This window comes from Cryptotermes secundus, unplaced genomic scaffold (genome assembly GCF_002891405.2).
Source record: "Cryptotermes secundus unplaced genomic scaffold, Csec_1.0 scaffold944, whole genome shotgun sequence".
In the NCBI taxonomy this organism is placed as follows: domain Eukaryota; kingdom Metazoa; phylum Arthropoda; class Insecta; order Blattodea; family Kalotermitidae; genus Cryptotermes; species Cryptotermes secundus.
The window spans coordinates 262,179-285,152 of record NW_019719375.1 but is presented as its reverse complement, the minus strand read 5'-3'; the positions used below and the strand labels follow the sequence as shown (position 1 = coordinate 285,152).

Below are 22,974 nucleotides of genomic sequence, written 5' to 3'. Positions count from 1 at the left end.
CTTGAAATTATTTGGCGAAGCGTTCTATAATAGTAGGAGGGCGAGCTCAGTGTTCTCCGGTGTTCACGAAATTTTGGAACAGCACTAGTTGTCAAGGCGGGCTTAGTCTAACTTTATTCAAAATGTTTTTTTGAAGATGAGATGAAAGAAGCCAATTCAGTTGCCGCTATTACCACTCACGTATCGTTTTTCTGATGACTTACAAAAATTTGTTACAGTGAGTGCTCTGGAATGTTAGGGAGCCAGTACAATGCCTGGAAAGGTGAAGGTAAAGATTCTTGCTGGACGTAACTTGCCTGTTATGGATCGTTCCAGCGATACTACAGATGCTTATGTAGAAGTAAAACTGGGAAATACTACTTATAAGACTGATGTTTGTCGCAAGTCATTGAATCCACAGTGGAATTCAGAATGGTATCGATATGAGGTAAGATCTTAAATGTAATGAGGTTGTTGTGAGTTGCCTGATGACCAGTATTGTGTTAGTCCAAGAAGTAAAATTATGAAATTGGTATAGCAAATTGAAGCTTTATGTACCATGTATAGATTTCTGCCATACTTCACCAGTTTGCATGGATTCTAAGGTGTTAACTTGAGCCAGCTTCTCCACGGAACCATTGCTGTGGTCATCATCAAATTTTGATATAGTGTGTATGTAGCAGTAGAAGTGAATATTTCGGTTAACTAACCAACTCCATGAAGATGAACCTGAAGGTTCAGTATTGTGTTCACAAGAGCACACAACGTGGCTCAATCTTGAGTGTGATGAATCGAGTCCACACCCATCCTATTTCTTTAAGATCCATTTTCATATTAACCTCCTGTCTACATGTAGTTCTTCCTAGTGTTCTCATTCTGTTTTGTTTTCATACTGAAGCATTTTATTCACCTCTCTTCCCTTCCATGGGTGCTGCATGGGGCATCCCTCACATTCCCCTGGATGTTATCATTCTAATAATATTTGGTGAGGAATGCAAATTTTGAAGCTCTTAATTGTGCAGTGTTCTCCAGCATCCTGTTACTTTACCTCTGCTAGGTCGAGACCACAATGCAGGGCAAAATCATGACATAATGATAGAAACAAGATGTTTTGAAAATGTGTCACAGTTCAGATATTTGGGGATGATAAATCAAAACCTGATTGAGGAGGAAATTAAGAGGAGCTTGAACTCGGGTAATGCTTGCTACCATTCCAGAACCTTATGCCTTCTCGTCTGCTGTCCAAAAACATAAAAATTAGAATATACAAAACTATAATTTTGCCTGTGGTTCTGTATGGATGTGAAACTTGGTGTGTGATATTAAGGGAGGAACATAGACTGAGGGTGTTTCAGAACAGAGCGTTGAGGAGAATATTTGGACCGAAGAGAGGTGAAGTGACAGGAGGTTAGAGAAAACTGCATAATGAGGAGCTTCATAACTTGTACTCTTCTCCAAGTATAATTAGAATGATCAAGTCAAGGAGGATGAGGTGGGCAGGGCATGTAGCACGAATGAGCTAGGAAAGAAATGCATATAGGATATTGGTGAGAAAGCCATAAGGAAAGAGACCACTGGGAAGACCAAGGCGTAGGTGGGCGGACAATATTAAAATGGATCTTAGACAGGATTGGATGGTATGGATTGGATTGGATTGATCTGGCTCAAGATAGGGACCAGTGGAGGGCTCTTGTGAACATGGTAATGAACCTTCGGGTTCTGTAAAATGCTGGGAAATTCTTGAGTAGCTGCAGATTTGGCATCTCCCCAAGAAGGGCTCAGCTCCATAAGTAAGTAAATAAGCAAGTAATGCAATTTTGATATGTTAATGTCACTCCAAAATATTTTCATTTTGCCACGTTTTCACGTAATGTGTGAAGTATCTTTCTGTTATGATTTTGTTGTGTGTTCTGGTGGTGAGACATCAACATCATCTAGTGTTATCAGCACATACTTCTACACCAGTATCCGTACTTGGGTCTAATAGAACTTCTGCAGTTTTGTTCTGGTATTTATGTTTTCCTCCATTGAAGAATAATTCATTTATTAAAAATAATCTGCAATTAAAATCATTTTTCCATTTGCTTTCCACATCGTAGTACAACAGCCATTCAAATCAGTCTGGTCACGCCTGTTGCTATATGAACTTGAACCACCTCGAGCATCATTTGCTCTGTGCTTCAAGTTGCTGCTGATGACGCTGCTTCCGGTGTCAGTTTTTGGTTTTTGGTGTCTCTGATGCCTACCCTTTGACCTGTCCAGCAAGGGAGGCCCTGTCAGTAGCTACGCTACCGCTGGTATAGCTCTCAGGGTCCTTGGCATACTCAAACCCCCTCACCACGATAAGGTGGAGACACCAAAGAGGGGGTCATACTCATTATGCTCTGAAATACTGTAGTAGCAGACAACTTGTAGTATTCTGGTACAGTGGCAGCTCTGATTTTTTTATGCAGCCTGTCAAAATCCTAAGACCTTAAAGCTGTTTAAGTTCTCACGTAGAAATATCTCGCAATTTCAGTTTTTTGGCTGATGTAATTCCTATATCTTGTATGTGGAACCTGTTTGGTTCTGCACACACATGGTGCAGAAGCCATATACACTGAAACTGTGATGCAGTACACCATGAGTTTATGGGATCTGGCAGTTTAATGAACACTTAATACCACATGTACATAGTTCTGTGTTTGGCTGTACCTCCTCTACTGCTACTGTCAACAGTCATGTCATCTGTTATTACTTGGCCCTTATTTGGTGGTGCTGGCATCTGGGATGGTTCTGAGGGACCAGATTTGTGTGGGTTGTATGCTGCTCTTACAAGCTTCTTTCTTTCGGGTAGTGCAGGACCTTTATCTGGTTGTGACACATGAAGTCAGATTACTTCTGTATTTCAAATTGATAGTCTGCTTTCTGTGTCAGTAGTCCGATACCATGTCACTGTCATTATTGTCAGATAATGACTTACTAGTATCTGATTCACAATCCGTAAGATTATGGTGTTATGTAACTGTTAGCATTCCTGTGTATGCTGGACTCACTGGATTCAATTCTTGGTCTAGAGACAATCTGTTCTGACTGAGGATTTTTGTGGTTTCCTGTAATGCTGGGAGACTACCTTAAGAAAGATTAGAACCATTTCCATCCACATCTTTTTTCAGTTCATTATTAAGAACCATCATAACATTCGTGTTATATAACCATAATTGCAGTAAAGAACCATTATTAAATGAACCAGGAATCAGGTGCACACTTCATTTATGTCCTTCAAAATTGTTTACACTAGCAAGTGAATGTTGCATTTTATTGGGTGACAAGTCCTCATTTTGGACTGAATGCTGATGCTTTAATTGAGTGAAATGAAATTATTTTCGATCAGTGTTACTATGATTCTCATAGGTTGATGACTCAGAACTTCAGGATGAACCATTACAGATTCGCCTGATGGATCATGACACTTACTCGGCTAATGATGCAATTGGCAAAGTGTACTTAGATCTTAATCCTTTGTTACTACCTGCTTCACCAGCTCCTGTTAAAAGTTCATGGAATTCAGAGAACACTACTACAACTAGTACAAGTTTAAAAGGAGGTAAGTAACCAGGACATTGTTAAACATCAGTATTATAATTATAACAGTTATATTTGTTCTGATGAACATATCTAATTTTTTACCATCAATGCAGCAGTACTGTATTATTTATTTATTTTAGCATGCACTACAAGTTTCGACCTCAAATGGGTCGTCTTCAGGTGCTGCAAGTTTCTTACATGTATTTATTACTGAACTGCAATGGTAACATTCCCATTTTTATGAATGTTTTGTACAAGTTAGTTTCTAGTGAATTCACAAACTAGACAAAAGCTTAGACTAGACTTTGGTTAAAATTAACAATAAAATACAATAAATTAAGAATAAAAATCAGAATAAATAAAATTAACAATAAAATACAATAAATTAAGAATAAAAATCAGAATAAAAATTGTTCATGTGATAAAGTTGTATTAGGCGATTCTAAAACAACAATTTGATATTTAAAAATGATTTAAAAATTATCTTTCAAAATAATATAAGCTGAGAGTAGCTTTGTGTTCGTTACTGCAGTAGACCATGCATAGGCTTCATCAAATTTCTTCTGATGTTTGCTGCATTGGCTTGCTGTGTTACTATCGTAATGTTACCATTTTCCTAGAGAATAGATCCCTCTTCTTTCATGTTGTTGGTAGCCAGTGGTTAATGTGTGCTTTTTATATTATGCGGTTCATTGTGCTGCATGCTATATAAATAAATAAATAAATAAATAATAAAGTATGGTTGAGCTGACAGTAAAAATTATATATGTTCATTGTATATACACAGCAGGATGCAAGCCTTAAAAATATATTTGCTTTGATTTATTTCCAAAAATACGAGTATGTATGAGGAGTGTTCAGTAAATAACGTCTGAGGGTGTGTTACGCTCATTTTTATTACTTTAGTGTACTGTATATGATCAATAGAACAATGAGTAAACTTTTGGTTTCTCCTATTAATCACTGATCGAGGTTTTGTTCCACTGATATATGATCTATTTGACTTTGGAAGAGAAGAAATTGGGACTTGTGTTTGCACTCACCAGTCCACATTGACTTTTACCAGGTTATTACATCAAAAGTGTTCCCCTTCGCTGTCACCCTGTAGTCCAGGCACTGAAGAAGGAAAATGCTCTGGGCATCCGAGAATGCCATCAACAATTCACTGAAGGGACATACACTTCTGACATGATGAGATGAAAGCTTGGGTGCACAAGTTAGTGCAGACATTGAAACCTTATTTATTTTATGTGGATATTGATCATAGGTATATCAGTGGGACAGATGTCTCATTTGGTGAATGAGGTATGCAAAATCACAAAGAATATAAATGAAAAATACATGTGGCTTAAACTGTAGTACACCTTTCCATTTTTGTTTCATGTGAGAATGATACAAGTGGTCTTAAGTATCACTGTAAGGTTTTGTAATGATCAAAATTACTTTCTTGCTGTTCTGTTAAATTATTGGAAGTGTACAATCCCGTATTTGTTTTGAACTTCTCCAATTACAGACAGATTTCTTATTTTCTGTCTCAAGGGAAGTTATACCACACAGTCTGCATGTATGCAGTAACTCTTTGCTTTTCTGTGTTTCGAGTGATGTAACTGACTTACATTTCTCAGGTCCTTGCTGCAATTGAAAGTGCCCATTCTTAATCCTGATGATTATTTGTAGTAATTTCTTCTTATAGGATCTGTGATGTCAGGTTGGATTCCAGTGTTTGATACAATGCATGGAATTCGTGGTGAAGTAAACATCATTGTAAAAGTGGAACTGTTCTCAGATTTCAACAAGTTTCGCCAGTCTTCATGCGGTGTACAGTTCTTCTGCTGTAAGTAGAATATATTGGTTCTAAGATTATGTTGTTGGCTTCTGCAAAGAACAATCACTGCCAAATTGAAGAGATGTCACATTTTTACAGCAGAGTTGTTATAATATTGTTCTTGCATGATGATATAGTTTGTTCGAGGCTGTAACTCAGTTTTTTCTTTGGTGTGTCGTAAACTTATAACATTCTTTCAATAATCATATGATATATCTATTTAAGTTTCATATTTTACAAGAGTCCTACGTACCCAGACTTAATGACAGTGTTTAGATATATTCATATTTGAGATAATAAACTGGTTTAATGAAATGAGTTCTGTTTTCTTGGATATAATGACTTGTGACTCATTAAAAATTTGTTGACATTTTGGAGGAACACATTGCCCCCATCTTCAGGGCCGAAGAATGAGCCAAGCAAGAAACCAGCATGAAGCTGATAGTCGCAGGGAACAGAGTGCAGAAAGAGCATAGAAAGCTACTTTAGGGTCATTTCATGTTAAATCAACACAGCAGTTGATATGGCCACCTTGGGTTTCAATGAAATTTTGAAAGCGTAGAGACTCTAGTGAGTAAGTAATAAATGCAAAGCTTTTCCTTCCTGTATTGGTTAATTTAAGAGTTTCTGCATTTGAAATTTTGAATTTTTCTAAATTTTCCAGCACTTTGTTTTACTAAAATACAGCTCTGGTCCTAAGTAAGATAGCTCATTCTTGTACCATTTGAAGGCTGATTAGTGCAGCTTTCATTTGACATGCCACTCAGAATATTGTGGCATGTCTGCTGAAAGCCACAGTTGTGGAGCCAGAGAGACATCCGTTGCTAGGCAATGACTGCGACATGCAACAGTGGAGTAACTATAGGAAGCGGTGTTCTGTATGCAGTCTGTGCTGATAGATATGTGATGTGACACTAGAATAACTGTTGGGAGAGGTGTTTTCAGTGGGGTCCATGCTGAGGCTATAACACGGACCAGCTGCCATTAGTCAGTTAGTTGAGAGAGAGTCTGAAGGCAGACAGCCAGTTGAGAGTTGCAGAAGCTGGTAGCTGAGGTCCCCAGACAGTTTAGGAATCCAGAGGAAGGCGAGGGTCCACTGTTGGAAGCCACTGTCAAGCAGTGCAGTGAAGACCGTGACTGAGAACACTAGGCTATGTGTGACAGTGATTTGTAAAGTGTAGCCCTAGTTGTGTGTTAAGGGACGCAATAAATCCAATTACCAATCCAAACCTGTCTATAGTCACTCCAAAATATGACAGTATTTTAGAGCACATTAATATTTCATCCCAAAGGTGGAGTCAGTATGTTTCTCTGTAAGCTTCTAGCAGATGACATCTTGTCACATTCCAGAAGATAGTACACTTCATAGTCACTGCTATGAGAACTTCAAATCTCATAAAGTAATATTTTTTTTTGCAGCTCCAGTTATACCTCAGGGTTACCATGCTCAAGTTGTTCATGGGTTTGTAGAAGAACTAGTTGTTAATGATGATCCGGAATACCAGTGGATAGATAAGATCCGGACACCACGGGCATCTAATGAGGCTAGACAGACTCTTTTCTTTAAACTATCTGGAGAGGTACAACGAAAAATTGGACTAAAAGCGTTAGACTTAGGAGGAAATGCTGTGATTGGGTAAGGTTCTGTGTTAACAGTTAAGCACTGTGACTTTAATTTTAGGTTTCAGATATAGTAAAATCTGTCCAAAATTTGTGAATGAATGAATGAATGAATGCATATGGGGTGAGCCATAATAATCCGGCCCCTGCACTGCAACCTTCAGTGATTTCTTAACATTAATCACTTGGTCTTTGTAATGGAGATGGAGTGTTGTTTATGTTGTGAGATAAAAATTGAGTCATTAAATAATATTTAAATGAACTTCATACCTTGAAGGGTTAATGGACTATTTGTAGAAATGTAAAAGAAGGAAAACTGTGTGATAGTATTTAAATAAATATTCTACAAATGATTGTCCTCTGAAATGAACATACATAGAACGTAACAGGAGCTGTAAAAAGTATATATTGCATGATATTGTATAAAATTTTGCAGAAGTGGGAAAGAACAGCATTTACAAAGCAGTAGCATCTGATTAAGGAGTTTCTGTGCTGTCTGAGGGCGTCGTTCGCTATTCCACTAGTGGACGCTATTTCACTGCATGTTTTGGCTTAACTGGCCAACTTCACTGAAACATGTAGTGGAATAGCGTCCAATAAAGGAACAGCAAATGACGTTCCACTTAGACGGCACAGAAATTTCTAACTCAGATCTATACAGTGCAGCAGGATGCTGAATGAAAGGCAGTAGCATATAAGTTTGCCCTTATGTGTAGTTCCCTGGAATGATGCTGAATGTAATTACACCAGTGTATCAGAATGGTTCATATTAAATTGCTGCTAAATAACTTTACCTGTTAGGAAAACAGCGTTTTTTTTTGTTCTGTACGACAGGTACAATCAGTGCTTTGACTTAGAAGGAGAATCTGGTATTGTGGTGCGAGGGATTGGTACAGCCGTTACGTTAACAAAAATACAAGAGATTTCAGTTCAGCCTCCACTTCCCTTTGATATAACAGCAATTGATGAGTGAGTATATTTCTGATGCTTGATGTGCAGATATTTTTATTTTTCATTGTTCTTATCAATGTCTTTATTTTGTGCCATAATCCAGATAAGCCAGTTTAACTATTTTATGTGTTTATGTTACTCATCAATGTAAATTTGTATATATTTGCTTATATAATTTAGTAAAGCACTATGAGGTGGAGTGAGAGTTTATTAAGATTAGTAGAGACCCGAAAGATTACTGTTGCTCTGATGCTCTAGACTTGTATTTGTCATACTCCATCTGAATCTCGGGTTGCCATTTGCTGTTCTGAAAGGCTTTTATGGCATTCTGCAGTCTTTTCATGCAGATATCATATGATAATACCTTAAAAAGAGTCAAGGATACTCCTGTGATCATTACCCATTTCCTACAGTGCTCTGTGACATTTGTAGTATAAAACAACATTACCAACCAAACTGGCTTAAATCCTAACACTTCTGGCTTATGTTAACGAAGTACGTTGTTCAGATCTCAGCCAGGACATTAGTTATACCGACTGAGGCTTTTTATAGTTTTTTAGTCCCTGGAGGCAGAATCTGGTATAGGACCTCAGTCTATTACTGCTTCGTTCCATATTGTTTCCAGTTCATTATTCACTGTTCACCCTATCCTTTGATGCTGAATAGTCTTGAGATACTGGCAGCTTCAGTAAATATACCAAACATGGAAATTAACTGAAGCGTTATTGTTTAATAATGTGAGACTGCATCTGTCAACATCATTACAATAGAGGCAGTGGAACCAGTAACATCTGATACAGCAGAGGATATTTCTTCTTATGGATGAATATGTGAAGGAAACAATTTTCCTTTTTCTATGTTGTACGTCGAACTTACTATTATGCTTGAAAGCCAATAAAAGTCACCAAAATTGTCGTTACATTGTAGGGTGCGTTTACCGCTTGAGGGCATAGAATTTAACATGCAGATTTATCTTAGTTCGGTGTGGCTTGTTTTGTGCCAATTGGTGTGATGCTGTGTAGAGTTTGAATGGATAAAAATATATGTAGACTATGTAACCAGGCATCTAACTTCAGAAAATTCTTGAAACAGAATCTGGTACTTGTACCATCCTTTATTATCAAAGTATCCATTAATAATGCAAAAATTTAAAAGACATTAGGAATATATTTCACACTAAAAATGTATTTCAACACTTTTTGATGATGTTAAAATCATTACATGTCAATAGGAGATTAAAAGCACATTCTATACATTAAAAGTGATTATCCAATTTTCTAAAATGTCTTTAGTCATATATTTGTTCTAATTTTCCACATGTTTCGGCCACATACGGGCCATCTTCAGGTAATTTCCCTTCTTTTGGGGATACCATTGCACTGTATACTTGTTCACTGTGCTTCCATGCATGTCAATATTTAGCACTATATCATGATCAAAATGCCATCGTTGCACCCTATTGCGGCTGTGGTAGTTTTGTGTGTCGCATATATCACTAGTGCGGTGTACCTGTGTACTCTGCTATGTACTTATACTGCCGAAAGACAAAGGAAACTAAAGGCGAAGCTGCTGTTATGTAGTGATACATAACGTTAATTATCATATTTATGTATGTGTCTGAGATCTCACCCAAAAGTTCCCAGACTGACAGAATGAAATATGTCAGGTGTATGAGAAAGAAGAAAATGTGTTACATAAAAAACAAGTAAAAAACTTTCAAAATCTGTAAATTTCTACTAAAGGTGCTGCCATGACCAGAAACATACGGTGCCCTTTTGTACAGTTCCTGAACTTGGAAAACAGGAAGGACCAAGGGAGGAGAATGTGTGTCTTTCAGACAGAGATCTCCCGTATAGAATATCTAGTTCAGAGTCTCGCCCATAGGAACAAATTTTTGATCAAGAATTGGTGGGAAGTACAAAAAGACGACCAAAAGATAAATCAGTATTGTACACATTTTCATCTTTTGACAGCCTTTCTCATGGACTTGGAAGGTGATGGAGGTTACATGTCAGGGGAGGCATTAAACTTAATCTCCCTCAACATGTAGTAATTTGTGCCACCAGTGACTATGTGGTCATGTTTTAAGTAAATTGATACCCTTGATAGTGGTACTGAACAGGAGTCTGTGTGGTCTGGAAGAAGTTTTTGCAACTAATGGGACCTTGGATAGTACAGTACAGGAAATACGTTAGTCTCTCAGCTTCTTTATACACACATACTATACAGTATAACAGCTGAATGTATTCACACCTGCCTTGTGATTCAACATCCCTTGCCTTGACTATTCCATGATTTAACTTCTCCTTTTTGAATTCTCCTGCCTAATCTCAGTTCTCATCATGCCACTGTTAGTCCAGCTTACTTGTAATTTACCAGTGATGGACCAGGACCAGCTGTAGAATATTGAGTCCCATGCTGTTGATTGCCCTATGATTCATTGAGGGTCATTGTGCAAGCTTTCTGGTATCCCTCGGACACCATACAGCAGACAGAGCCTCCACTGGATTCAACCAAAAAATGTACAATGATCCCCTGTGCTGATTTCAGAACAGTTTTGATCATTTGTCCTGCTTGGTCAGCAGCTATCCCCCTTAATTTAACTTAACGATATTCTTTGAACAGGTTTTAAAGTAGAGAGAATCATGATTTCCCATGATTTAAGTTGTGAGATGGAGGACGGTCTTATACCAGGGCAATGTTCAAAGTTACAGCAGACATGATCCTTTATATTTCATGCGTGACACTTTCACTCCTAAGAACTACCATGCTGGCTTATTTTAATCCCAGCCCTTTTGTCAGTACATAAGTGGTTTGTTGTATTTCACAGTAAAGAAATTCCATGTTCAAAGAATTAATAAAAGAAGTTGCTACATACACCATATAAAGGTAAAGTTATCCTGTAACAGGCCATGGAGGCCCATAGGGTTGTGAGACATTGGGAGTCCCACATTATCTAGACAGTCAGCTCATAATAACAGGAAAAATTTATATGCTCAAAATATGTTCTGAAAGAGAAATATTTTGACTTGTCACCACATGTTACTATCCAACCTAGGTTACATGAGGCAATCTGGACAAAGCAGTGGTAAATGACCAAATGCCGACAGAGGAGTGAATGTTTTAATAGGGAAATTTTGTCATAGTTGATGTGTACCATGATCTAGGTTACCTTTGATGTTTCACTCTTGGCCACATATTAAGTTGCACAAAGTTAATTATATAATAGGGTGCAGTTTATATTTGCTGGTTAATCTGAATTATGGATGCCATGAATTGTTGAGTAATGTCCTATGTTTACAGACTGATTGTTAGTTCCACATAAACATTAATATTTTGACCTTGCTTTGACATTGATTGCAATAAAGTTGTTCTGCAGTTACTTGACTGTGAGGAATTTAAAACTGCTGCAGTTTTGTTTGTGGGCTTTAAGCATAATAATGAAGTGGCATACAGCAGTATTATAAATGTTACAGAACTTTAGAAATTATGTTATTGATCTCTGTCTGTCATACAGTAACATGTTAAGCTGTCTCCTCTTGGATGCTAGGTTCTGTTGTTTTTATCAGCAAATATAATACTTGTATTAGTTGTAATATTTCATATGGTTACATGGTGTTATGAATTTAATAAGCATGTGACAAGTCAAAACCTGTGGCAGCAAGGCATAATGTAATAATTCTGTTTTCATATGTTGCTATCTGTATCTCCCCATCTTTGCTCTGGTTGCTAAAGTTAAGTCAGGGAAATAATGTATACAGAATCTTTCAAACCATATGGTCCTATTACTGGTAATTTGATTGCAACAGATTACACGCTGTAGCCATAAGACTGTCACTATAAATAAGTATTTTCATTATTTCAGCACAGTTTCATTCTAAAAAGAACTTGAATGAAGGATAGGAACTTAGTTTTATGAGGTAGCCACCATAGCTTAAAGTGTCTTTGTACTTGATAGCAAAGATTAATTTTATGGTAAGGGTACTGGGTATTGTTTTTGTTAGTTTCCTTTTTGCTTCTTGTTGATGAAGGTCCTGGGGCCAACTCATTTACCTCTGTATCCAATGGCTATCATAGTTTATCTCTAGTAAAGTGGCTTCCATGCAACTCTGTCTAGTGTAAAGCCCAAGAACATATGGAGGTTTACATACCTCTCCAGCCTATGTTCACATGAAATATTTGGTCACAGAGCCAACTTCTCTACTTTTTTACTATATGTAGTTATGATTTACTGTGAATCACAATTCTGCTGATGACAGATATAAATATGCAAGCAATTTTCTTTTATATGTTGGTGAATTTACTGGAGTTTTCCAGAAAATAATCCACATGCCTGTGTTCTTTGGTCAAAATTTGTTGAAGAAAAGTGAAGCATACTAATGAAAGTAGCAAATGCATTGGTTACAGGTACACTACTTATAATTCCTTTCCACTTCAGTGGTATAAACCATTGAGAGACAAGACTGCGTACTTACTGGTATAAAGCATGCCCTTCTTAGTGAAATTTGGTTCATGGGGTTTTGATAGGTGGTATCAGAAGGAAGGAGCAAGATCAGATCCGCATGAGTCCACAGTTTTGATATGCCCCAGTATCATAATTTGTTCAACTAACTGCAGAATAACAAATGTGTTAAACATTCCATTTTTTTATTTGAGATATTGCTGTTTGTAGTGTATTTTGGAATGTGCATTTTATTTACATAGAATGACTACAAATTGAGATTTTTCACTTCAGTATTTGCATAGATGTCATTGTCACTGCTCATGTAATGTTTATCCGCTACATTTATTTTTCTTATAAAGTGAGAGTTGTGCCTGATCCCAAGAAAGCATGAGTTACAGAACCCAGGATTAGAATATTTATATAGTTTTGTTGTAATGATGTTTTTTTATCTTGTGTGGGTTGAAATGAAGTCTTTTGGCACTTAAGTCACAAGCAGGCTCTTACACCAGCCCCAGATAATGTATAAGAGATTGGAGCATTTGGGGAATGATAAATGACAGGAAAAACGAAAGTATTTGGAAAAAAACCTGTCCCAGTGCAACTTTCTCCACCACGAATTCTATACATACCACCCAGAGACTGAACCTGGGCCTCTGTGATGAGGAGCCATCAACTGCCTGAGCCATGGCATCATCTGATAAAGATGTCTGTATTAGTCTTTGTGCTTGCTGTGGAAATTTCATATTTATATTGCAGTGATATGTTAAATACTGAGTACTTCCTACAGCATATAATGCTGTATAGCCTGTTAATTAAAACTTAACACTTCCTGCTCATACCAACATTTCAGTACATGTTTTTAGGTAGAAATGAAAGGAATGAAATTTTGTAAGATGGAATTGAACTGCATTTGTCTGCATAATATGTTCGGAAATCTTTGCGTTTTATTTAAAAATGAATGTTACAATATAGCGAATGGAATTGTGTTTTACAGGGTAGCTCATTGCAATTCAGATTTTCTAACATTTTTCCTTCTTACGTACAGTTATGGCTGATTCAACATTTACAAAAGACTATTGGTAATATGACAGTAGCATCCAGGCCATTCAACCACATTACAGACTACAAGTTACCAGTATGTCTAATATGCATTTACATTTTCAAACATTTTGTAGTTGCATCACCCCAAGTTCTTTTCTGGTTCAAATGTCACAGTGTGCAATGTCTGAGATACATAACTGCCCCTCAAGTGGTGGGGGGGACTCTTGAGGGCAGAAACAGATCCAGTTTCCGAAATGTCGTGTTTCCTATTTTTTAGAATACTGGACAGTGGAAAAGGCCCCAAAACCCAGTAATTCTGAGAGTTATACTCCATCGTCAGAACCCTTTAGAAAGATGTTGTTTTATACTCAGTATTATTAGGACAACAGGGTGAAAATTGTGCGTAATCCCAGATTTGAAGATTTTGAGGTTCAAGTAGTGCCTCAGTTTTCTTTAATGTGGATATGTTTTACACACAGGGTACCATGGTTTAGGCACATGTTGTAATGAAAGAGAGTTAAAATGTCGAAAATGTAGGAATTATTTATATTATTTAAAGACTTCAGTTGTGTGGCTTTGTTTTATGCATGTACTTTCATAACTGTCGAGTGGATAGCATTTATACTTTGTATATATGAGATTCCAGGCTCAAATCTAAACCTGGAGACCAGCTGTAATGACAGGTTTTTCATGGTGTTCCTCAGGTCTTCCAACAAATGTTGGGGTATCCAAAATGAAGACACATTTTTTGAGAAAGTGAATAATAAATCATTTAACAATATTAGATATTTCTTTGGGTACTGGGGAATAGGTCAATTGCATACTTGAAAGTGAGATTCTTAAAGAACATAACACACACACAACATTTTTCATGGGTTAGAAATTAATGATATTAACATTCATTCATTCATTCATTCATTTATCAGTAATCTGTCAGACGACAGGTCCACAGTCTCTTCCAAAACAGTTCCTCCACTTAATGCGATCTAGAGCTTTCTCCTTCAAATGAGAATATCCTCTTCTGTCCCCAAGATCATCCAGCATCTTCTTACGTCTTCTGGTCACTTCTATCCGCCCCTCTATCTTTCCTTCAATAACTTCTTTTAGAAGGCAGTTACTGCTTAAGATATAGTAACATATTTTAATATAATTAACTTCAGTAAAAAATATTATCTTTGTTTATCACCCATTAGGAAAGTGTTTCAGAAAGTGAACAGGACTTGAGTTTTGCAGTATTTTAGTTGACTTTATTGTTATTATATCTTACATATTGTGACTGTCCATGTAGTTAGTTAGTTATTAGAGAGGGTGGGTTTCCCCATGCACTTAGACCAGTATTGGTCCATTGTGCTTCCCTCTATGATATTCTACCAGTCTCTATACCCTACCGATATTGGTGTGTACCATCAGTCCTGACCGAGCCAGCGAGTTCGCCTCTACTGGCTTGGCGGTATCTATAATGCTTCCCCCATCTATCGGAGGCGTTAGAGACTACTGTTGGGCGGGAAATGTCCTGAATTTGGCTCAGTGACCTCCTTTGGAGATACGAGGTTCTTTTACATGCTGTAAAGCTACGACACGGGACCCACAGCTTAAAGTCCCTCCCGGGGGACTTGTTCCCTGAATTTTTCTACCCTTAAAAATTCCACGACCTCCGCTGGGTTTTTGAACCCGCGTACCATGAGTCATGAGGTGGGAACGTTACCTCTAGACTACGGAGGCCGCTGACTGTCCATGTAACTAGGAGTATCATGTTTTTACTGAATAATTGTCAACTGCTGTATGTAAGGTACAGACAGTCATTATGCTCTAGCAGGGCAAGGCAGTTTGAATGGTTTTGTACTTTGCATTGTGTTAATGAACATAATGATTGTGTCATTCCAGTTTCCCATAATAAATTTCACTACTACTGTAGTAGATCAGAATGGTACCAAATGCTAAAATATAGCGGTTACAACAGCTGCTTCATATTCAGAAGGTCCTGGGTTCAAATCTCAGACTGGAGACTGGACATATTGGTGGAGGTTTCTTGCAATGATCCTCAGTCCCTCCAGAGAGATGCCAGGATAGTAATGAAATTGGCCCATGTTTACTTTCTCCCATATCCTTGCCATTTCATTATTTACCAATCACCCAAAGCCTTGAACTTCTGACTTGAAGTAAATCAGAAGTAAATAGGCCTAAATAAAACATTTAGGGTCATCTGTTTATTAACATTGACTGTAGCCAGTTTCAGAACTAAAATGCACACACCTTGAGAATGAATATGAAATGTGTCGTTATCTATTATGCTAGACACTGGGCACAGGATTTTATGTAGAGGAAAAAGTTAAGGAAAATAGTATTTGCTTGTATTGCTTCTGTTTGTCTTACCACATGTTTAAATTCCTGCCTGTATTGTATATCTTGCTTGGTAATCCTTTTACAGTGATTAAAATTATAAATACAGACGCAGAATGCAGTTATGCATACACCTGCTGTGTTAATAGATTCAGGAGAAATGACATACATGTCTCATGCTTTCATGGGCACAAGTATCAGGAACACTATACATTCAGTGACCAGTTTGGATAAGTATCATTGGCACTCTGTCTCTGATAGCTGCAGTGGATTAAAACATGTCTTCTGGTTTTTCTCTTTTTCTCCATGTTCCCATTTCCTTATCCATTTAGTGGCATGGTTTCAGCATCAGCTGTAGATGATAGATGCTATATAGTAGGCAGTGACAGCGGCTTGCTTCAGCCCCTTGAGTTATGTGTGCCTCCCCCTTCACCAAAGCTTTGTATTACCCCCCCAACTCCCAGTATTGTTTCTCCTACATCTCCTCCACTGTCTAATGAACAGCCTAAAGAAAGCCTTTTGCCGACTTTAGTTGGGCCAGGAATTCCTGGTGTTGCTAAGTTGAAGTCTAAAAAGAAGAAATCAAGGCATCCAGTTGTAGTTTTACCTCGATACTTGGCAGCAGGCTCAAAAATAGATCATTCACTAACACATCGTCATCACTTGCCACGGCCTGAATATGGGCGTCATTTGTCTCAGCCTGCTATGGATGTGCATGGCATTGCCTCATCCTGTAAGAAAATGGGTCAATCTACGCAGAGTTTAACAAGCACACTGGAAGAATCATCATTGAGAAACCTGCTAAGGCAAGAAGATATGCGCACAGAGGCACATTGTGGAGGTAGGATTTACAGGGGGTTGAGAGCAATACGTTTATTTCCTCAGAACAAATTATCCAAGAAACTTATATCCCTGAGAACAAGATTACAGCCTGATTCTTCAGTAGATGAAAAGGAATCTGAGATTGGTAATGCGGATGTAGTGACTGACAGAGTCCAGATTGCTTGTGCTAAGAAGTCAAAAGTTAAATTTGAAAGGCGACACAGTAGATCGTCAAGTGATTCAATGGCAGCGGCTATCATAAGGTCTTTAATGGATAGTAACATAACTGGATTGGATCGAGTTGTGGAAGTTAAAGAAAGTCCAGGATCTTCTCCTAGTTCACCTTCAAGAAGGGAAAGCTATACTAGTATTGAGCTTTCCAAACATGCTCTCGGATATTCTGACAAGGTATCTGAATTAGACAGCTCACCAGTTCAAGAAGGTCCCCCTGATGTTCATATAACTGTCTCTGAATCTTTTCTTCGCCTTCCATCAAATGATGATGGTCCAGAACTGAGATATGTTGATGGTCATCTTATATCAAACACTTATTCAAATGTTTCATCAACATCAGATTCATCAAGCTCAGAAGAAGAGGCTTCAGAAGATTATTCACTTGATGTTCCTGTTAATGATAAGTCACCGACTTACTGTACGTCTACTACTCCTGTAATACCTTCTCAATTGGATGTAATGAACACAGTCTCCATTGTTCTGTGGGACTGTGGTAGTAATGTTGGTGAGCTTCATTCACCAGTGGTTAATGGTAGCAGTACTGAAATAACACCGATCAGTAATGTACCAGTCTTAGAACCGACTACAGTTGACAGTCCACAGACAATAGGTACATCAATTTGTTTAGCTGGCACTGAACAAACAAATGCATATTGTTTTGGTGAAGGTAAGACAAACTTGAATTTATACCAACAAGAAAGCGAAGCCACTGATAGTGCTTCCTTGGTGGAGAAAGTAAATATGACAACGATACTGCGTCAGTCTGCTGATACGCGGTCTGTTTCAGTGCAACAGAACAACGATCCAGAGAACGTGCCTTCTTTTGTTAACAAGATTGCTGGGAACACCAAAACTGACTTTGAACGAAACTGTAGCTTTTCTCTACCAGTGAATGACAGTGGAGAGGAGAACATACCCACATCAACTGCAGGTGATTATGTATCTGTGGAAGTGCCATCAAATTATATTTGTACGCCATGCATACACACAGAAAAGATGAAATCTGAGAAAGAATATTTACTTTTACAAGATTCTGGAATTGATAATGACCATTCATCTTACGCATCAATATCAGAATATAGTACACAGTTAATGCAGGAAAATATGTTATCTGTTTCTGAGGAAACTGTGCATACAGTTGAAACAAGCAGTTTCTCTGGCATACTTTCCTTGCCACAAAATGAAAACACTTCCATTGCTACTCCAGGTCCTAGTACCACTCCTAATGTGTTGCCTAACCAGGAGAATGTTACATATGTCTGTACATCAGTTGAAGAAGGGTCCACCAACGGCCTCTCAGCTGGTAATAGTGTTCATGTTAGCCCCCTTGTAAAAACAGATAATGATAATAGTGCCTGTAAATTAGATGTTGTACTTGATGTTAGTGATAGTTGCAAGACTAATAGTGTGATTGGTATGCAGAACTTGCCTGTTGGGAAGGTTAGTGTTGGTATGCTAAACATCCCCACATCACCCCTTCACAAGAGTCAAAGTGCAACCACTCTGTGTTCATGCCCCACTGCTACTGTCAAGCATGATACTAACGATGAGCAAGCAAGCCCTTGCTGTGGTGGAGATTTGCAATTCCACAACATCAAGCATGGCCCCTGCTTCGCTCCACCCAGCAGGCAGCAGCAGCAGCAGCAGCAGCAGCTATTTTCTGGTGGAGAGGAAGAGAGGCAGCTCACTGGCTCACCTCAACAAGCTAGACCTGTGTCTTCTACTAGTTCCAAGATATCACCATCTCCTGCCAAGCTGTCGAACCTTCCTGCCATTCACCGGAGATCATCAGACTCTGATCTTAGCATCACACCTAAAGGTAAACACATATTTAATTATTTGATGAGTTTGTAGTAGTTTGTAATCTGCGCCAGATATTACGAGTGTTGGAACTTTAATAGTGGCAACACTGCTGTAGAGACGCCATGCAACGGAACCAAATAATGTCGATTGTACCACACGTTAGTTACATACCTACCTTACCTCAGAGCAAATGGACTTTCCCTTCCCACATCATGCGCATGCGCAGTGACGAGAAGAACAGACCCTCATGTTAGCTGGTGGTCTAATGTAGTGTTGTCACGATGTTTTCAAAATAGGAACAACGGAGTTGGATAAAGATTGAATGTGCCAGAGGCTGTACAGCATGGCAGTGTCATCAAGGTCTTCAAGAGGCTTGTGGGGAATCTGCATTGCCTTACAGAACAGTGGCAATGTGGGTAAAAGCCTTCAACGAGGGATGCCAAAATGTGGCAGACATGCGTCAGCCAGGTCGTCCTAGTGTCAGTGAAGAAGTGTATGCTCTTTCCGCGTTACTGGAGAGTGATTGACGCCATACGATTCGTGAGCTGGCCCAAGAGACAGGATTAGCGTGTACGACTGTGCTTCACATTCTGAAGGAACACCTGGGCATGAGAAAAATTGCATCACGATGGGTTCCGCATTATTTGACAGAAATACAGAAATGGCAAGCTGTGGCTGATTTGTTTGATCAGTGGGGCTTGGAAGTGCTGTACCATCCACCATACTCCCCAGACTTAAGCCCTTGTGACTTCGACTTGATCCCTAAGATGAAGGAGCCACTTCGTGGCATTTGCTTCAGAACTGTTCCAGAGATTCTTCAGGCAGTAGACCACTCCATTTGAACTATCAACACAACAGGCGCTGCTAAAGGTATCCTACGACTTCCACATCGCTGGCATTGGGTTGTACACAATGCTGGTGACTACATTGAAGGACAGTAAAACTTTGAAACATGCATCTATTTTGTATCAGTTGTAAATAAATAGTTGCCACTATTAAAGTTCCAACCCTTTTATATGGCAGTTAAATTAAGGTGGAGTTAGGCAGGATATGTAGCACGCATGGGGAAATGAGAAATTCTTGCAAATTTTGAAGGGAAAACCTGAAGTGAAATGACCATTTGGGAAATGCAGACGTAGATGGGAGGATAATTTCATTCTTTTTTAGGAACAATGTGAAGGGATGTGGGCTACTGTGAGGATGGTAATGAAGCTTCAGATTCCATAAAAGAAGGAATATTTTGATTAACTTTTCTAGGAAGACCCTGGATTGTGGAGCTTTAAGTTTTGTTTCCTCTAATTCTGCAGTAGAGAGAGGAACTTTGTGGTAATCATGATTCCCCTTCAAGCCAAATATCTCTGCAGGTTTAAGATGATTGCAAATTTCAGTAACTAAGTGACCCTTCTGTGGAAAGGAGTTTTTTTATTGCTAGTGGGATGGGACTAAGTCCCTAGTACTGCGGCCACCTGTGGCCTATTGTACCAGCTCCAGATGATAGGTGAGGGTGATTGTGAAGCAGTTGGTGGAATAAAGATTGGCAGGGGAAACCGAAATACTCAGAGAAAACCTGCCCCAGCGCCACTTTGTCCACCCCAAATCCCACTTGACCAGACCTGGGATTGAACCCAGGCTGCCGTGGTGGGAAGCCAGCTACTAACCGCTTGAGCTATTGCGCGGTCTAGTTGCTCAGTTAGTCAAAGGTTTGTTGCCATGTTCACTTGAGCCTGCCAATACTCTTTCCTGAAACTGATACATCCAGTTCTGTCTTAAGATCAACTGTAAGTTCATCCTTCCATCTGTGCCAAGGTATCCCATGTGTTTCCTTCCCTTCCATTTAGGGTTTTCAGTTAAAATTTGTATGCATTCATTATCCCTTTCAGACACGATACATGCCCAAGATGTTTAATGACATATTTTTATTAATTTTATTTTTTTGTATCAATTGTAGCAGTCATGATCAGCTCTGGTATATTTCTTATGAACAAAATTTTGTACTCTGAAGCTTGAAAGTTGAAATATTCAGTATATTGTGTATCCTAATTGTCTAATCAGTTAATTTGGCCAATTTGTCTATAGTGACAGCAGTCACTGATTATTCACTGTTGCTGTAACTATGAGAAGATCTTGTAAATTGACAAAACTGACATACTGAAACAGCAACAGGAAGGAATGATAATCAAATTATGCAATATTGGCAAGTTGAACATATATTTTCCAACAGTTTTGACAGATCATCATTACTGTGCTTTGGTCTGTTGGAGGAAGACTCAAGTTATGTAGTATATATAGTATTTTGTGTAAGGCTGTATTGATACAGCAATAAAGTAAGTATGGAATGTGTTGTCAAGGTTTTGTGATTATAGATGGGGTTTGGATTGGTAATCTCATTTATTGAACTCTTACAACTCGTAACTATAAGTAAGGATTATGCCCTTAATGTTCTACACACTTCACAAATCACTGTAAGGCATATTAGAGCTTCTCAGTCTGTTACAGTCTTCACTGCCATTGCTTGGTTGCGGTTTCCAATGTTGGACATTCCCCTTCCTCTGGGTTCCATTGTGGGGCCATTATTTAGCAACTGCTGTTGTATAGTTGCTTATTTTGCTGTTGTTGCCTAGCAATGGGTCTACATGCCAAAGAATTATAGCCTTTAGGATAGGGTGCCCATAATATTTTTTTTTCAAAGAACAGGACATTTCCATTTTTCCCCTAAAGACTGGGGCATTGGTAAAAAACCAGGACATGAACACTAATATTCTTCATACTTAAGTAGCTACTTGTGCTGTTATTGGAAGCTTTGTTTTGAACAGCCAGTTTATGTTTTTTTTTGTTTTCTCATGACTGATGATGCCCAACCGACCACCATATGCAGTGCAAAATTTCATGATGCATAACGTGCGGTCAGCATTCTCATTCACACTTTTAATAAACAGATATTCGCTCTTAATACGGTCATTAATACTGCACTTTCGTTTTTCCATCACTATATGGATGAAAACCGATGAATTCTTGCAGGCTGTCACAACACAACGTAACAGTCGACAAAGAATGCAGAGAATGATGTGAATTGAACTTCCGTTATGGAAGAAAATCAAAATGCTACCAGCGTAAATGAAAAAAAGACATATTACCAACAGAGAAACTAATAATGTGTGAAATTGTGTTTTGTGGATTAGCCATAAGGAGTGTTAACATCGTTGTTGAAATGCCGATTGCAGAGAATGGCATCCATTACCGAACGGTTATTGACAGAAATAATTATTACAAAAATGGAAAAAAAAAACAATAATAGGACGAATGGGAACCATGCTTTAGGATTCATTATATCAACCCATATAGGATAAATAATGTGCATAAGATCGTTGTTGAAAAGGTGCTTCAAACAGATGAATTCTTTTTTAAATGTTGCTAATCATCTCTCATGCAGAAATAAATAGATTAGCATTGTGATTCACATTGAAATATTTGCATAAAAAGGGAAATATTCTGTAGTTATTAATAATAAAATTCAAGATTTTGTCAGTTACAGCCATTTCCAACTCTTCACCATGTTAACAAAATTTAAATACAAACTTATTTAATGTTGGAGGTTTTCATAAATGACAATATGTAATGTGAGCTTTTTACTCCATTTTATATTTTCTTTCTTTTTTTCTTTTTGGTAGGAAGCTACATGAAACGTAAGTAATCTAAATGCTTGCAGAGGAGGAGGAGTGTTTGTATAGATATATCTGTGTTGCAGGTTCATTTATGCATTTAATATTTGCTATTTACTTTAGCTGATTCCTTAATGTAAGTGTTTTTCTGTCCTGCTGTTTAGTCATGTGTTGATTTCGCATCACATGCTGTTTGAACTACTGTGGTAAATTCAGTTTTGTTTTACATGATTATTTTTTTTTATTTATTTTAGGATAGTGCACCAAGATGTGATAGCTTACACAAAACATTACTCGGCCTACATATGCAGTTGTTTTAAAATGCATGATAGTGTTGATCATGGTGTTTAAGATAGTGAACATACCTATGGATTTCATGTTGAGAAGACTCTCATATGTGGTTAACCTCTGAACGTGTTTTGTGTTGTATTTTCTATGTCCTAGAGGCAGCATATTAAAAAAAAAGTAATCATAAACATATTATTTAATGTTGTGCCAGAATACTCTGACACAATCCATATGTTACATGTCACCTGATTTGTGATAGACGCATGTTTGAATTGGTGTACACAATGAATACTATGTATAACATACATTGTGTGTATGTGTGTATGTGGCTATTAATGATTATGTATGATATTTTCTTGCTTTAAGTAAAACTAACTACAATTTGAATAAATGTAGTGTAA

General features: G+C 38.0%; 1 protein-coding gene across 10 annotated transcripts in view; it reads left to right on the top strand.

Moving 5' to 3' along the window:
- Positions 1–22,974, top strand: part of LOC111865511 (C2 domain-containing protein 5) — a 394,963-nt gene that overhangs the window by 346,314 nt on the left and 25,675 nt on the right. For 7 of the 10 annotated variants that reach the window (XR_002842990.2, XM_023853628.2, XM_033751917.1 and 4 more), the window contains 7 exons: positions 219–427; positions 3,373–3,565; positions 5,240–5,380; positions 6,791–7,007; positions 7,826–7,960; positions 16,100–18,642; positions 22,295–22,309. Coding sequence is in view for 9 of the 10 variants with exons in the window: in XM_023853628.2 (XP_023709396.1) it covers positions 251–427; positions 3,373–3,565; positions 5,240–5,380; positions 6,791–7,007; positions 7,826–7,960; positions 16,100–18,642; positions 22,295–22,309 (3,421 nt within the window). In the remaining variant the exon portion in view is untranslated. The remainder of the gene's footprint in view (positions 1–218; positions 428–3,372; positions 3,566–5,239; positions 5,381–6,790; positions 7,008–7,825; positions 7,961–16,099; positions 18,643–22,294; positions 22,310–22,974) is intronic. The other 3 variants (XM_023853678.2, XM_023853669.2, XM_023853654.2) reach the window with 3 other exon arrangements.